The sequence below is a fragment of the Bison bison genome, unplaced genomic scaffold (genome assembly GCF_000754665.1).
Source record: "Bison bison bison isolate TAMUID 2011002044 unplaced genomic scaffold, Bison_UMD1.0 scf7180017864474, whole genome shotgun sequence".
Classification (NCBI taxonomy): Eukaryota; Metazoa; Chordata; class Mammalia; order Artiodactyla; family Bovidae; genus Bison; species Bison bison.
In genome coordinates, this window is record NW_011495035.1 from 951,843 (window position 1) to 969,411 (window position 17,569).

At 37.3% G+C, this 17,569-nt stretch overlaps 1 protein-coding gene across 7 annotated transcripts in view; it reads left to right on the forward strand.

Annotated features, from left to right (window-relative positions):
- Positions 1-17,569, forward strand: part of MITF (microphthalmia-associated transcription factor) — a 228,457-nt gene that overhangs the window by 135,540 nt on the left and 75,348 nt on the right. For all 7 annotated transcript variants that reach the window (XM_010861986.1, XM_010861987.1, XM_010861991.1 and 4 more), the window contains one exon: positions 1-38. In XM_010861986.1, the coding sequence (XP_010860288.1) occupies positions 1-38 (38 nt within the window). The remainder of the gene's footprint in view (positions 39-17,569) is intronic.

The following is a 17,569-nucleotide window of genomic DNA, read 5'->3' on the forward strand; positions in this document are numbered from 1 at the left end:
TCCCCTCTGCCACCCAGGTGCCGATGGAAGTCCTTAAGGTATGTGAGTGTCACTCTTGTTGGCTGGGCCAAGCCTTCTTCTTCTTCAACATTTTCCATTTTCCAGGTGTTTTATTTGTCTCATCATGTTTATTTGGTTATATTGACCTATCTGAAACATATTTGTAAATGTCAGCTCCATTGATTCCTACATGGCTTTGTATTTCCAAAGAAAGATTCCAACTAACTTTAAATTTAATAGTAACCCTCACTAAATGGGGGAAGAGTTGTTGATGTCCCGTGAGAAATTACCAGGAGGTTATAGATGGTTTTTGTAATGATATCTTCCCATCTTTCTTTGGGAAAGTTTAAAAATGTACAAGTTATCTGAAATGAACCTCTTCTAATAACTTGTGTATATATATATATATATTTTTTTTTTCCCCTAAATACATTCCATGGCCATTCTTGAGTTTTCTTTTCTCTTGAGTAAATCATCTTGGCTGTAGAATCTGACTCTTTTAGAAAGTCTCTTCAGATAGAAAATGGTAGAAGAGCTTAGCTTTAATAACCAGACTGCATAATCTTTTAACTGAAGTGAGTTGTCTGTTTTGGGTCCCTTTGATTTCTTGCTAGAATAGAAACTGCAGGAGCTTGTTAGCATCATTCTATCCTGGACATATAGCTTCCTAATTACTAGGGAAAATTGTAACAAGTCTAAGAATAGAATTCCATCTCACACATGGGTCCTGCAATCACATTGGGAGGTACTCCTTCTTTAAACATTCCAACTCTTAAATGTGACTGATGCAAGTGATGTTAAAAGAAAAGAAAGAGGACTTCCTTACTTCTTAATTTTTAAAATCCCATTACCTAATTGATCCATCCTAAAGAGTCCCGAATGTTACTGTTCATTAAACAAAGTGAACTTTACTGCCGGTGATTCATTGTTGGTCTTTGCAATCATTCCTATGCTCAGAAAGGACATCTTTCACTATTTAAAGTTTACTATGAAAGCAAATGGGATGCTGTGTGATAATTGGGAAGCAATCTATGATCTCTACCAGGAAGAAGGAAAGAGGTTCTTTAAAAACAAAATTTAAGCCAGTTGTTTTCTTATCAGTAAGACTCTTGAAATGTAATGATGGAGTACTGAAACTGTGTCATAGAGAAACTAATATTAAAATTCTGTTAGGATGAAAAAGATTAAAATGGTTTAGCAGAAAGTTTTACTCTAATATGACTGAAGTTCTGAATATTGCCACACCTAATGTATATCTTATGTACCCCACCTTCCAAATAAAGACAAGTTTTTCTCTTGGAAGTAGATTGTACATTAAACTTTCTGTTCTGCTTGGGTGAAAATTGGCAACCAGTGGGTTTTTACAGACCTAAGGTTTATTTAAGATTTAAGTTGTCTGCTGTTCACAAGAATCATAATTTTTTTTAGCTATATTTCAGATTATTTAAAGTTATATAAATTAAGTAATAATAAATTATAGAGAAATGTCTGTTTTATTTACTTTAGTAGTCTATTTTTTTAATCTGAAGAACAGATTTTAGAAGAGAGGATACAGATTTGTGTTAGTAGTGGTTTATGTCTAAATCAAAGGTAATGTTATTATATTAAAGTATATTAGTTGAAATCTGTATTCCTATTAAGGCAGTTATATCTGATGAAAGAAAAATTACCCGAGTATGCTGAAACATTATTTCCATTTCATTTTAAAAATGGACATCATTTTTAAAAGTTTTTATTACTTAAAAAAAGTAATTGTGATATGATTAAAATTAAAATCTATACTAATTGGTTTTAATAATATAACCATTTTTCCTTAAATGTTACTGTGTCCTGGTAACACTAGCCCTAACTCTATCGCTCAGTTTAGTTATACTAGAAATATGTCCAAAGTTAAAACACAAATATATTGTTAGAACCCGGAGACTTAATCTAAATAAAAATGAACAAATGGTTAATGTATATTTCATACGGAATTAGTTTATCTCTAACTTGTGCATTTTTATACTTCAGTTATATAAAGAGCAAAGTATGTTAAGAGGTGTAGGGCATAGCAATGTGGGTAGGTTTGGTAGCTGTTTAGACAGATTTTGTATATACTGTCCTTATGTGGAGGACCAAGCAGAAACATGATTCCATATAAGGTGCATTCTAAGAGATTCAAATTACATTTAAAGGAGAGTGTCATATACATGATTACTTCAAGTACTTAAATACTTAGTACTTTATAAAAATTATTTGCATATTTTTGAAAGTTTTGTGGATGGAAATATTATGAATCATTTATTACAGAAAGGTAAGTAAGAAAGATGGTCATTTTTTTCTTTTCTCTTTTATAGTTTTTAAATCATAAGCATATATTATGAAGTAAATGGTTAATAGAAAAGCAGTTAATTTGCTTAATCTTGACCCCCATTTCTATGAATATACATTTTCAAGGAGTAACACTGAGTATACTAATTTATGCATAATGATACAGATGATATTGAATAGATATTTTTTCTAATAGTATAGTCTAAGTAAATTCATCGTTTAATTTTTAAAGATTTAAGTTGCTAGAACAGAACATACCTGCTTTTCAGTGGAGGTAGATGTGGGCAGTCAGATGTCTAGTGTGTGCCAGAGAATCCTGGGTAAATCTCTCCCGTCTCTCACCGGTTTACAAGAGCTTGATAGAAAAATCACACACACAAACCCATGTTATGAACATTTTTGCTCTTGGTGTGTTGAATGATTTTGAAAAGCTCAATTAGTATTTTCTGGTTAATCCCCTTTCTTTTACAGAATTATGCTTAAAATATGAACGTTTATAAAGCATGTTTTAAATTGTCAACCGCTTCTAGTAAATTTAGGACTAGTGTTTGGAAGTCATAGGGATTGGAAATTTGCATTACTTATTTCTCAGATGGTTGTCATTCAGTCCGTAAATTCATGAAACTTTGCAGGATTAGCCTCTGGTTTCTACATTGATTTACTTAATTTATGATTTTTATTCCTATTGTTGGTTTTTATTTTAGGTGACATGGAGTGGTTAATTTTATTGTTGTATGTATTCACGTAGTGGATATATCCTCTAGGTTTCTTAAGAACAGCCCTATTCAATTGGGTATTGTAATTTAAGGATGCTTCTTTGTCATAAATTAACCAGTATCTGGAGTGCATAATATATATTTCACAATAGTGAAAATATGCACTCTGTATTTCTCACTGTGAATTAACAAAGTATATCATTAAGAACCATTAATGGAAGTAGTTTCTGCCACAGGTAGTTTTATTGACAAGCAAACCAGAGATCTGAAATCTGACCTGGCTCCTTTTAGACACAGACAGAGGAACTGGAGATAGGCCTTGTGGACACAGTCTCATGGCTGAAGAAACATCACATATCAACCGTCTTCATCCGCACATCCATCAAGCATGCATTTTCCCTGTCTCATCTCTCTAACCTGACTGATTATGAAAGTACCTGATTGCTCTGATCTTGAACTGGCAGGTTCATCAGAATTGCTCCCCCTACATGGACTCTGACAGTGTATAGTTGAAAACAAGAGTTTATAGTGTGAAAACATTTATCTATTTAGAAATGTATAGGGAATTTTCAAGAATTTCCCTCTCTGCCTCCCTTCCTTTTTTTTTTTTTTGTTTTTGTTTTTTTCTCCTTGGACTTAAAAAAATTTAAAGCCAAGGTATTCTCTTGGGAATAAATTGTATATTGAATCTTTCTGTTCTCCTTAGGAGAGAGATTATATGAATTTGAAGGAAAAAAATATATATTTTTGGTAACTTTAGGGTATCTTCTTTTAAATAATTTCAAGAAATTTATTTTTAGATTTTTTTCTTTTTTTCCAAATCATCTCAGATAACCCAAGGAATTAGATTACTGCAGAATGAGAAGTGATGCTTGCTGTTCATCAGGTATTAAAACACATTTTTTCCAGAGCCCTCTATCTTGTGAACTGAATTCACATTGGTGTTTTTTTGGTGGTTGACTTAGGTATGGCATCTCATTTAAATAGTGATTCTAGCAACCCAGGATGGATGGGTGTTCTGCTTTTTTGTCACCCGGTCTGACAACCTATATTCCATGAAATTTCACTAATGGAGGAAAGGGTGGCTGACTGAATTGCTGGCCTTTCTCTGTAATTTATGAAATCTACCTAATGTTGAATTGTCAAGGTATGGCTTATTCTTTAGGTATAATACAGAAACTTGAAGGTGTGTGGAGTTATGAGTTGAGTTGATAGATTATATTAGAAGAAGGAACGGCTCCCAGGCCCCATTATGCATTTGATTTTCTTCTGAATTTATTTAGGCAGGAACACAGAACCTTATTAGCATCATATTGACCAAAAGAAGTGGGAAGAGATGCAGTGTGTCTCAGTTTGGCTTGCCTTTATCCCCTTAGTTAGGGAATCTTGCTAGAGCTGCTGACCACATAAGAAAGGAAACCTGAGAATTTTTCTAATCCCATAGTCCATGGGCCAGCATATATTTTTGTTACCAGTCAGTGTGAGTTACATGAACATTCTGTGAGCATCAGTTTCAGGACTGTTTATGAACTTTGGCATCCTTTTGTTTTTGGATCAAACACCATGTCTACAAGGCCACATCTTCTCTCGGGGACAAAGGGATTCAATTTCCAGGTTCCACAAACATCTTTTCATCCTCCTACAGACCTCCTTTCCCTACAGAGTCTTTAAGCTCTGGATCGTTATCACTTTGTATTCAGTGTCACACATAAGGTAATTTTCTTTCCCTTTAAAACTCATTTTTGTTGGAACTCTACTCAGTATTCTGTAATGACCTATATGGAAGAAGAATCTAAAATAGATTGGATATATGTATGTGTGTGTGTGTGCTCAGTTGTGTCCGACTCTTTGCAACCCTATGGACTGTAGCTCACCAAGCTGCTTCGTCCATGGCATTTTCCAGGCAAGAACACTGGAGTGGGATGTATGTATACGTATAACTGATTCACTTTGCTGTACACCGGAGACTAATACAACATTGTAAATCATCTATACTCCAATAAAATAAAACAAAAATTATAGACAGTACTTGTTAACTGAGAACTGATCTAAACAGTGTAGAGGGAGATCCAGCAGGACACCAGCTATTACAGTCTGGGGCGCAGCTTTCCTGACTTCTGCTGCTTTCCAACCTACAGATCCCTTTTGTAGGAGCGAGGTCTGAAGAAAGGTATTAGGCAGTTTTGATCAGGTAGATGTAAATCCTATCTTTATTTGTTCACCTTTTCAGGTGAAGTGAGACAAATAGTTTCTTTTCTTTCTGAGAGAGAAATATCTTGTCTGTGCTTTTGAGAATATTGCTTTAAGCTTCCTGTTCCTTAGGCAGAATAGGGACTTCTTACCCTGTGTACTGGAAACACTTAGATCATTCTGGTGATACGTGTGCTCCAGTTTGCCTTGGCAGTGACTGGCGACCCATTTGCTTCCCATGCAAATGCGATGCATACCATATCCCCGTAGGTAAGGAGTTAGTAATCTACGGGCTGGCACAGGAAAGTTCTCCATAAACTTGCCTTACATCGGGGAAATCTAAATCTAACTTAACCCAGGCTAAGTAGGGCACCCATCTCAGTAAATGTGCATTGATTAACCTCAGACATCTTTTCTGCCTCCGCTGCTTTTAGTAACTAGGAATGAGCAGTGAATCCTGGCTGAAAGAAAGTCATCTTTGCTTAGATTTTTAGGCCTGGCCCACTTGAAAGAGCAGCCCTGTGGGGAGCAACTATGTAAAACAAAACAGTCAGCCTTGATATAGCTAAGCCTACGAATTAATTCCACTTTTCTGGAAACACTGAAATATCAGCTGTAATTCCATATTCATTTGGTAATGTGCATGCATGTGTACATGCTAAGTTGCTTCAGTCGTGTCCAATTCTTTGTGACCCTATGGACTGTAGCCCACCAAGCTGCTCTGTCAAAGGGATTCTCCAGGGAAGGATACTGGAGTGGGTTGCCATGCCCTCCTCCAGGGAATCTTCCCAACCTAGGGATTGAACCCGTGTCTCTTATGTCTTCTGCATTGGCAGGTAGATTCCTCACCACCAGTACCACCTGAAAAGCCCCTCGTTTGGTAATATTGGCACACAAGATGGAAGTGATTTCTTCCACTATGAGCACACAGCCATTTTTATGTGGCTGAGGGGTATCATAGAATCGGGTGGTATGATCTCCTTAGGGTGTGGGTCAGGTCAGCCGTGTTCAGTGGACATCTGAGCCATGCAGGTTTGGGAGGAGGGTCATCTTCTTTCTAGGGTCAGGGATTTTTCTTCTCAGTGGGCTACTTTGCCATCGCTGAAGTCACCTTGTGGGTTTACATGAAGGGCAGCTGCTCAGCCCCTCTTTTTCTCCTGGTAAAAAAAGCCATAATGATAGGTGCAGTCTCTTCTAATTTACACAGTTCTCATAATCCTAAAACTGGAGGTCCAGGTAGCACTTAAGGACAGTGCTAAGGTCTAGGGCCTTGGAGTGAGAACTGAAAATTGGAGTGGGACTTTTTTTTTTTAATCTACCTTTGAATGGGAATTTCTTTTCAATATGATATGACATGTAGCACATGCATTCTTAACTGGGCTGATATTGTCTCCCAGGGGAGCAAAAATTGGCTCTTGGAAGGCAAAAAATACAAGATGTTATAATGGTTTGTGATCCTCTAAAGCAGGAGTCCCCAGCTTCTGGGATCTAATGACTGATGATGTGAGGTGGAGTTGGCATAATAATAATGGAGATAAAGTGCACAATAAATGTGATGTGCACGAATCATCCTGAAACCTTCCCCTTCACCTTCCCACTCATGGAAAAATTATCTTTCACAAAACTGGTCCCTGGTGCCAGAAAGGTTGGGGACCGCTGCTCTAAAAGGGCATAGTACATAAGCAGATATGCACTATATGTACCTGTTACAATTTGCTTGGTTGGGGATTAGGGGAGAGGTAATTAGGGGTAACAAGAAGGTCTAAAATGGCTGCTTAAGGGGGTGGTGATGAAAAACAAAAAGGATTTGAGAAACATTCCTGTTTCTGTGCTGAATTCCTGTTCGGCATCTTTCTTAACTCCCCTCTTTGTGTTCTGTTTAGAAAATGCTTAGGCTCTTATGGATGTACCGCCTGCCTTCCAGCTAGTATGTGTTTTCCAGAGAACTGTTAGACCCACAGTCATGGTTGGCACGTCCAGATCAGGCGGTCGTTATTAGTGTCCCCATTTCACAGACGTGGAAACTGAGGCGAAGGGGTCAAATAGCTCGTCGGAATTGTGTGAAACAAGTGGTGCAGTCAGGATTTGAGCTCAGTTGGATTTCATGGCACTGATTTCTTAATCATTGGTGGTTGTTCCTCTCTAAGAGTGAATGACCTGAAAAAGTTTAGGAGGCAGAAGTAGCAATGTTTAGTTACTCAAGTGACATGGTAACCTGGTACCTGCAGCAGATACAGTAATTACTGGTGTAACCATGGTACTACCTAAAGCAGCTTCGAGGAGGACAAGCAGTGACTGTACAGACATTAATTATTGGCTGTATTAGATGGTAAGCTGAATCCTTTATGTCCATTATATTACGTATCTCTCTAGCAGCCCTGTGGGATAAGTAGGATAAGCCCAATCTTCCCCATGGGGAAACTGATGCAAAAAGAGATTGTCACTGAAGTCACACAGTTAGACTCCTCAGCCTACGTTTCATGCATGTGTGCTCAGTACTGCCTGACTCTTTGTGACCCCAAGAACTGTAGCCCACCAGGCTCCTCTGTTCATGGGATTTTCCAGGCAAGAATACTGGAGTGGGTTGCCATGCCTTCTTCTAGGGGATCTTCCTGACCCAGGGGTCAAACCTGTGTCTCTTGCGTCTCCTGCATTATTCTTTACCACTGTGCCACCAGGGAAGCCCACCTTATCTACTTATCAGCCTACCTTATCTACTTATAACCACATACCTTGCTTCCTCTCTGTTTCCTACAGAGTTCAAGAACAGCCTCTAAACATTTCAAAAAATCACCAGTAACAGACTATGTTAGAGCCAAGTGGGAGGTCGAAGAGAAACTACAGAGGAGTCTCACAGGCTTAATGGAAGGATACATAATCTTAAGCATTTGAAATTAGTAAGGGGACATCCATATGGAATAATTAAAGTGTATCCCTGAATTGCCACTATATGCCAGATGGAAGACCTGGACTGTAGAAAAATACTGCCTCGCCACATTGACCACTGTGGTAATTTATGGTTCATTGTAGTCATCATTATTGGTCAGAATATTGAGATGTTTTATAACAGCATCCAGAAATCATAACTCAAGATGATTTGCATTCTAAAACATCCCGTCTGCCAGGCTAATCTTATTGGCCTAATTCATATCTTTCATAGTTCTGTGTGTATCAGTAATAGATTTATATTGTTGTAAAGGATTTTTGGAATACTCAATTTGGTAGAGTTAGTACATGTGTTTTAATATTAATTTTCTCCTGGGATTATGGTTGCTTTTAGAATTTTTCTCCCCCTACCTCACTGCATATTGCTACTTCTGTTGTATTTCAGCACTTACAACTGGAACTTCAGTTCTGGTTGTTTTTCTCTTTGCTTTTAAGTGAATAATGTTAGCTGTCATAAAGTTTATATTACTGTACGTTAAGGCCATGAATCTTCTTCACAAATGTTACCTACGTAATCCCAACAATTAAAAAAGGGGCTTAGATTTAAAAGACCATCTTCTATAGGTAAGCTCTTGAATAACAGAGATTGTGGACATGTGTAAGCAAAATCTAATTTTAACATTGCCCTACTAAAATAAGGGGGTGGGATCTGTGTTTAAAAATATGTAAATTAGTAAGTGGTTTTGCACAACGTTAGGGCTGCAATCAGTACTCGTATCTTGGCTCTTGCCCTAAATATGTCTCTTGTTATTGGCTTCTTTGAGCATCAGCCTAAACTTTAAGGAAAATTTAACTCCCAACAATACACTAGTCTTTCAGACCTTGTTTATAAAGTTAGATGTTTTTTCCCATTAATTTATAGTTTTGCAAAAATGAGATGAATTAAAATTGGAGCATATGAAGCAGATAAAATAGGAAGTTATTAAAGCAGAGAATGGTCCTAGAGAAAGAGTTGTAATCACTGTTTTAAAAACTAGAGAATATTCTAGAAAAGGACCTAGATTGTTTTATACCAAATTGTTCTTACTAGTTACATCTGGAATGAGTTTTTGGATTGGAGATATTGGTGGTCAAAGGCTTTATTAATTTTTTAATGGTATATGCATACATTCTTAATAAAATTAAGTGGGCTTCTCTTGATGCATTTTATTAGGAGTCTTAGGGAAGTTTCTTTTGCCTATAAGTCTTTTGAGCAGCCCAGTTAGCTGAGTTTACTAGACATGTGCACATTGCATAACTCCCTGTTACGTGGTGTTCCCTAAAGGCAAAATAGCAAGGTGTGAGGATCCCAAAAATTAAAAGTTAGTAAAAAGATTTGAATCACCAGTTTGTGAATAATTTTAAAAAGGACCAACATGAAAAGCAAACTTCAGATTTCTACTACCTTACCATCAGGCATAACTTTGTCATAATCTCCCCTGTTGGCCCGGAGTTTTGTATAATTAAAATTTAGGAGCTAGAAATTTTGTTGAGACTTAATTAGAAGCGACAAACCAGAGACATTCCTGCTGGTTAGGAAAGGCTTAAGAAATTCTTATTGGCTAAATTACAAATATGTAACATTTTTTTCAGAACACTGCATGGTAGTTCAGACTGCCTAAAGGTGACAAGATTAGGTCTGTTTTTCTAGTGAAGTAGTAAAAATTAGATTAATAAGTACCAGGCAAAGAACCTTTTCTTTTTTTTTTCCGAAAGGAATCCTACCTTGAGTACTTCTGGCTGTGGAGATCGGTGCTTTAATTAGCCACATGTTCTTTTTACCTCCTGGGAAATAAGTACGGGATAAAGTTGGGGATCAAGACATAGACGCACATTGACTTAGCACACGCCGCTAAGTAATTCATCAAGGAATGTTGGTAATTAGTCCTGCCTCTTTCAACTCTTGGCTTATTTCATAAAACCAGTTGATTTAAAATAATGCCTGCTGATTTATTACCAACACGTTTCAAGACTGAGACTTGGCTCTTAACAAAAGCAATATTGTGCAGCGATGGAGACGCGCCCTCTTGTTTTTGTGTTTTTACAAATTCTGAAGTCCCCTATTAACTTTGTTGCATTTTCTTTTACCCCATTCAGCATTTTCTTGGGCTTTCTTTTGTCTCTTGGTGAAGAAAAGGGGGGAGCAAATTAGAAAAAACAATTCCAGGCTCTTAGAGGTTTTGGATGTGAGGTGCTTGTCAGAGCGTATTGACTCAGTGTGATTTGATGGAATTTAATTTGAATCCTTCGTCTGGTAAGACAGGCTGTCATGATGGCCTTTGGTCCTCCTGCATTGTTAAGTGTTTGGTGATATTTATGACAGCCAGGTTAATCTTAAAAGATTGAATTTATGAGAAGTACAGAACCTTATGACTTTAGCCTTGTAACCTTGGTATCCAAACACTGCACTAAATTATTCTCTGGATGCCAGATTCCCCTTAATGCCAGCTGATGTACTTCATTATGCTTTGAGATGTGACTATAATCAGCATCCTTGTTGAAAAATCTGGGATTAGATTAAATGACTCAAAATTGGAGCATATGAAGCAGATAAATAGTCTCCAATACTTAACTAGGTGACCTTAGACACATTTCCTGTTCATTCTGGGTCTCAGTGTCCTTATCTGTGAAATAGAAGTAATAGTGTCTGACCTGGAGAATTTTTGTGAGGGTTAAATGAGATAATTCACCTTACGCAGCACTATCCAATAGAATGTGAGCTGCATGTATAAATTTAAATTTTCTAGTTGTTGTTTAGTCACTAAGTCATGTCTGACTCTCTGCGATCAAGTGAGCTGTAGCCCACAGTAAAAAGAAAGTGATGACACCAGTTTTAATCCTGTGTATTATTTAATTCAGTATATCCAAAATGTTATCATTTCAACATACAATCAATATAAGAATTACCAAAATTTTGGCATTCACACTTTTTTTTTTCTATATTAAGTCTTCATACTAAGTCTTCAAAATCAAGTGTGTGTTTTACACCTATAGAAACATTGCCATTCAGATGCTAATTTTTCATTGAATTACTCCATCTGTTTTGATTTTATGAGATTTACAGTTGAAATGCTACATTCCTATCCTCTCACTGACTTCCAATTACCAAGTTGAATATAAATCTTTAAATTAAAGTGAAATCCTTAAAGAATTTAAAAAATTTTGAAGTTCTGTAAATTTTAAAGAATTTTTAAAATCCTCGTCACACTGGCCACATTTCCAGTGCTCAGTAGCCCATGTGGCTGTGGCCTTTGTGTTAGTACAGATTTAAAGCATTTAGTGCCATGCTAGGTAGATGGAAAATGCTCAGTCAAGGATTCTGCTGTGTCGTTGTATAATAATGAATAATATTGATATAATAATTATTACTGCCGACTCCAAGTTGCCATCTTTATTTGCTGCCATTATACCTATGCAACACGATTGCTTTCCCACTGCCTTCCTCCCCACCAAAGAAGCTCAAACCATTTTTAGTCATTATTTTCATTCTCACAACCCTTTGGAGCCCAGGTTAGCTGATGTATCTCAGATGCGGTTGATATTTCCTGTCAAAACACCCTTTCCCAGGAGGGCACAGCAGAGTCACCCTTGGAAATATTGCACTGGGATCCATCTCTGCCAACCACCTTTCATTCAGGCCTGAACCGTGACAGCTCTTAACTTGTTAGTCACACATCTTACTCAGGCTCTCAATCCAGTTTCTTCTCAAACCTACACACATCACACTTAAATAGCACCTGTGTGGTGTGTTAAAGCTGACTAAAGCCTCAGGAACATATAAGCATCTCGTCAATGTTCGTGGTACAAAAAGAGACATTGAAGGAAAAGGATATCAATTAATCCTACTTCTTCTTTAAATATATATTGCGTAGTAGCTGAATGAACAAGTAAGATATTGAAACCTACTTTTTTTTAAAGGAGTTTTATACATGATTTTTACTTTTGTTAATGTTGCTAAGGATGTTTCTTTTCTCAGTTAACTTGCAGTATATTTTTAGGAATTTTCTGCATAGCTGATAATTCCATAAAACAGTTTTTTCTCCTTATCTACCAGGCACCCAGGATTTCTGTTTTGATACTAGTTTCTGACCATTTATTAAACCAGAAAAAACACACGTCTGAAATGATAATGTATATATTTTTAGATACTTTGTTATTCTTAATGCAAATAATGAGTTGATTATATTGGAATTAGTAAACTCTGTTGGAAAGATTTAATGTGTTCTTCATATAAAAACTAAGAGCCTGTAAAGCTGCATTTTTGTTCAGTTGCATAAGTGAGAAAATCAAAGGAGTAAAAATGTTAACCATGCAATGAGTTTCAGAAAGAAAGATCTTTCTGTTGTCAAAAGTTATGATTTCCTGAGTTTGGAGTTACATATTTTCTCAATGTTTATTATTTATTTATTTATTACTTATTATTAATATCTTAATTTTAAAATAATATGTTAACAAACATGCATGCCACTGGAATGTTGATTTCAATTTTCTCAGTAGCTTTCCAAATTTATATTAATATCATATACCCAAAGAATTTTTCTAGCTCATTAATTACAAAACACTGATGAAATTCATAATACAATGTTAAGAGTGTGGGATGTCATGCTGATTTTTACTGACACTTAGGACCCCTAATGTCTCATAGACAGGGGAGTTAGGACATTCTGGGAGGACATTTCATTTTGATGTAAAATTTTCATTCAGCTTGACATGAAGCTAAGGTGTATAGAACTTAACTCTAAAAGGTGTTTTTGGGAAAATTTTCTGTAGCTCAGTGGGTCTCAAAATGTAGTCTGGGGTCTGGATCCCTTGCATTATGTGGGAGCTCTTTAGAAACACAGATTCCCTGAGTTCACTCCAAACCCATTGAGCCAGAAACCCTGAGGATAGAGCCCATTAACTTGTCGTAGCCAGCCCTCTGGAAAATTCTAATGCAGACTCATGTTTGAGAATCACTGCTATAGAAACCTGTAAGTTAATATGTAAAAAACATAAGAAAAATTGAGAAATGCTAATGCAAATAAAGTCAGCCTCTTAGACCTAAAGTAAACATATAAAGAGTTATGGAAAATCTCCAACAGTGGTAAAATTGGTAGGCACTTTATTTGAGGAGAGAGGGGAAGAGGAAGACAAGCAAAGGAAATGTTTCTCTCCGGTGAAGTTGATCAGCGGAAGTTGCAAAATATCCAATAGCTCTCTGTAGAGTCTTTTGTACATGAGGTGCATCCCATTATTTGCAGATATTTTCACAAAGTTGATAAAACTAGATTAATCATGCAAAATCTTAGGGAGATGAGTTGGGGATAAAATAATGAGAAGAAACTAAAATTATACAGTGGTTCCCATTTTAAGCTATAGAAGCCATTGTGACTTTGTAGGAACCCTGAGGCATGAATGAATCCATTTGTCCATTAACATTTATAACTAAAGTATACATACACCTTACTTACCTAGACATCTCTTTTTCAAATAAACATTGATGCCACTGCAGTGAACAAAGTACAAATTGATACCAAGGCTATATATTTCATTTTATTCTTTATGTTTTACACATTTTCTTGATCAGCAAAAACTGAAAGTACAACTCTAATCAAACAGGGCCTGGAAATATTTGACTTTAAAAAAAATGTTAAGAGCTACTTCTTTTTAGGAAACTTTTTAAACTATCAAGTGTCACTTCAGCTCTACTTTGGAATCTACTTTCCTCTTTTTCAAATTGAATGTAGTTAATGGTAACACAGACTGCCCTTTTCAGAGTCCCAGGAACCCTAACATCTATCATTTCACAAGCAGCAGGCCCTTGATAGTCAGTCTCTGACATCAAAGGTCTTTACTGACGTGGCCATAGTCTTCACTTGGCCTTTTACACTGGACCATTGACATCAACAGAAAGTGTTTTCTCTTCTTTTTCTTTTTTCAGTATTAGTTTTCCGCTGGAAGGCAGTATATCCAGTACATGAAGCCAGCTTGCCCCCTGGGTTTGAATAAAACAAACCTTCATTTTTGGAAGCTCCACAGGAAAGACCAACTCTTTCTAATACTGGAATCCTTAATTTGCGCACCCCGCACATGGACTGAAGTCCAGCCATAGAAGAAGCATGGCTCACATAAAAGCCATGCAGTGCCCTTTTCTTCCACCAAAAGACATGGATTATCTTCTTACCTCCCTTCTCTTAAGAGGAGGGAATCAGAAATAACCTAAAGATACCTCTTGCAAACTTCTGCACTGATCACAAACCTTCTTTCCCACACCTACTTTACTTTTCTGTTAGGGTTTCCATTTTTCAGTTAAAATTCATTCTAAGAACTCTTGCCTCAAGGTGTTGTCTGTATGCCACACCTCTGGCTGCTGTGTACATGTTTAAAGGCTTCAGCCCTGGAGTGAGATGGGCAGCTCCCAAATCCTTTCTGGACCACAGTGGAAAAGGATAGTAAAAGTCCCTACCTCATAGGGTTACTGTGAGAAGTAAGTGACATGATGCTTGCAAAGCTCTTAGCACTGTGTCTAGCACAGTACTTATTAATTTTGATCACTGCCATCAGCATTTCCACCAGAGTCACACACTAAGTCCCTGGTAATTGAACCACCAATGGGTTCTTGAGAAATGCTCAAAACTTTAATGTTTTAGCAAAAAATGAGAGAAATTGATCTGGAATTAATTTCTCTAGGTGTAGATGGGGTATATAAAGTTTCTTTTGACCAATGATTATTGAGTTACATTTTAGCAGCAAGGAATTTTTGTTCTTAAAAATCACCTGATTATGCAGGTTCCCTTAACAGTGATTTTTTTTTTTTAAGGAAGGCAGTGTGATTCTTGACCACAGTTTTTAATGTCTCCCCAGATTTTACCCATTACTTAAAATTCTTAGAATTTGATTTGATGATTGACAGCCAAGTTAGGCAACAATTAAATCCCTGCTGCTGCTGCTGCTAAGTCGCTTCAGTCGTGTCCGACTCTGTGAGACCCCAGAGACGGCAGCCCACCAGACTCCCCCGTCCCTGGGATTCTCCAGGCAAGAACACTGGAGTGGGTTGCCATTTCCTTCTCCAATGCATGAAAGTGAAAAGGGAAAGTGAAGTCGCTCAGTCGTGTCCAACTCTTAGTGATCCCATGGACTGCAGCCTACCAGGCTCCTCCGTCCATGGGATTTTCCAGGCAAGAGTACTGGAGTGGGGTGCCATTGCCTTCTCCGAGTTAAATCCCTACCTATAGAAAATTCTGGGAAGAGTGCTTAAAAGTGGGGCTAAACTTTGAAGAAATATTAATAGATGTCAAAGGCTGTGAGAATGTTCTGATTCTGAAATTAAACTTCACCTTATAGGTTGAGAAGTCATCAGTTTTGGATCTGGAACTCTGGTTAAAAATAAGTGATCATACACAATTTTATTAGCTGTTCACTTTTGTAAGCATTATTATTTTTAGGCAATTAGAGATTCAAAATACATTTAATCACAGCCTCTCATCTCCGAGCCCCAGGGCCCACTTAGTAGAGCCAGTCAACTGATGCGAATCATTATCTGTCTTCAGAAAGTTTTCATCACTAACCAGATTGCATAAGTATTTTTATATAGTCTGTAAGTACTTTGATTCATATGCTCTGGGATTCGCTGTCTTCTTCTTTATATGATCTGCCATTTTTCCCCCTAGTCTGAGATCTTGCTCTCCCAATACCTATTGCTTATAACATATATAATTTTAATCTTTTTTGTTTCTTACCTTTCAGAAGCATGTCATCTTGAGTATTCTGTACTTACTACTAACTGCTTGGTGACCTTTATTTTTGTTATTAAACCATTTGTCGTATTTCTATGATACATATTATTTTGAGATAAGAAGAAAGGCCATTCCCTTCAACCTGTCTTACAACATTGACTACTTAACAGTCGACACTACAGGCCTGAAATCAAACATCCGTGAATAGTACCCATGCCCAGGTGTGGACCCGTAGTATGACCTTGGAGAAGTTGCCTTTCTGGGCCCCAGTCTCCCCATCTGACTAGCTGGTCTCAGAGCCTAACTGACATCCAGTGAACTGTCTCTACTTTTTCCTTGAGAGGTGACCACCTCCAGGTTACTGAAATTTCATTCACATTAAGATGAAGATCACAAAGGATGACTTTAAAAAAGTCCTTAAAAGAAAGAAACATTAGTATTGTTTTAAATAGTAGATATACAAAACAGTTGTTGTAATAAAGACCCTCCAGTGTATATATTGCTTAGAGTTTCACAGTAGTTTTTCTACCTGAGGGTGGCAAAAAGTCACTTGGCACACCTCTTTTGTTTTATTTACTTGTTTTATTATGTTTGTCTTTGTGTGTTTTGAATATGATGGTGATGGTAATCCTGGATATCACTTCTTGCATCTTTGAGACTTTTCCTGAAGGCCTTTTAAGCAGAGACTCTCAGCATAGACTTACTAGAAATAGATGATGAGGAAGTTGACCAAACTACCACTAGTTTTCTATACAGACATCTTAAAATCCATGTTAAATATTTAATCCTTAGGTTTCCAAAGTCTGTAACACAAAAAGCATTTCTGACATAGTTTGTGGTTACAGAATGTCCTATAGCTTTTAGTTCTATTTTAAGCATAAATGAGTTGAGGCTGAAGGTGTCCATGATTGATGAGTAAGTACCAGGGCAGGAGCACGTGATTCACTTCTGTTCAGTTCAGTTCAGTCACTCAGTCGTCTCCGACTCTTTGAGACTCCATGAACTGCAGCACACCAGGCCACCCTGTCCATCACCAACTCCTGGAGTTTACCCAAACCCGTGTCCACTGAGTCGATGATGCCATCCAACCATCTCATCCTCTGTTGTCCCCTTCTCCTCCTGCCTTCAATCTTTCCCAGCATCAGGGTCTTTTCAAATGAGTCAACTCTTCGCATCAGGTGGCCAAAGTATTGGAGTTTCAGCTTCAACATCTTTCCTTCCAGTGAACACCCAGGACTGATCCCCTTTAGAATGGACCGGTTGGATCTCCTTGCAGTCCAAGGGACTCTCAAGAGTCTTCTCCAACACCACAGTTCAAAAGTATCAATTCTTTGGTGCTCAGCTTTCTTTATAGTCCAACTCTCCCATCCATACATGACTACTGGAAAAACCATAGCCTTGACTAGACAGACCTTTGTGGACAAAGGAATGTCTCTGCTTTTTAATATGCTGTCTAGGTTGATCATAACTTTCCTTCCAAGGAGTAAGCATCTTTTAATTTCATGGCTGCAGTCACCATCTGCAGTGATTTTGGAGCCCCCCAAAATTAAGTCTGACACTGTTTCCACTGTTTCCCCATCTATTTCCCATGAAGTAATGGGACCAGATGCCATGATCTTCATTTTCTGAATGTTGAGCTTTAAGCCAACTTTTTTCACTCTCCTCTTTCACTTTCATCAAGAAGCTCTTTAGTTCTTCTTCACTTTCTGCTAT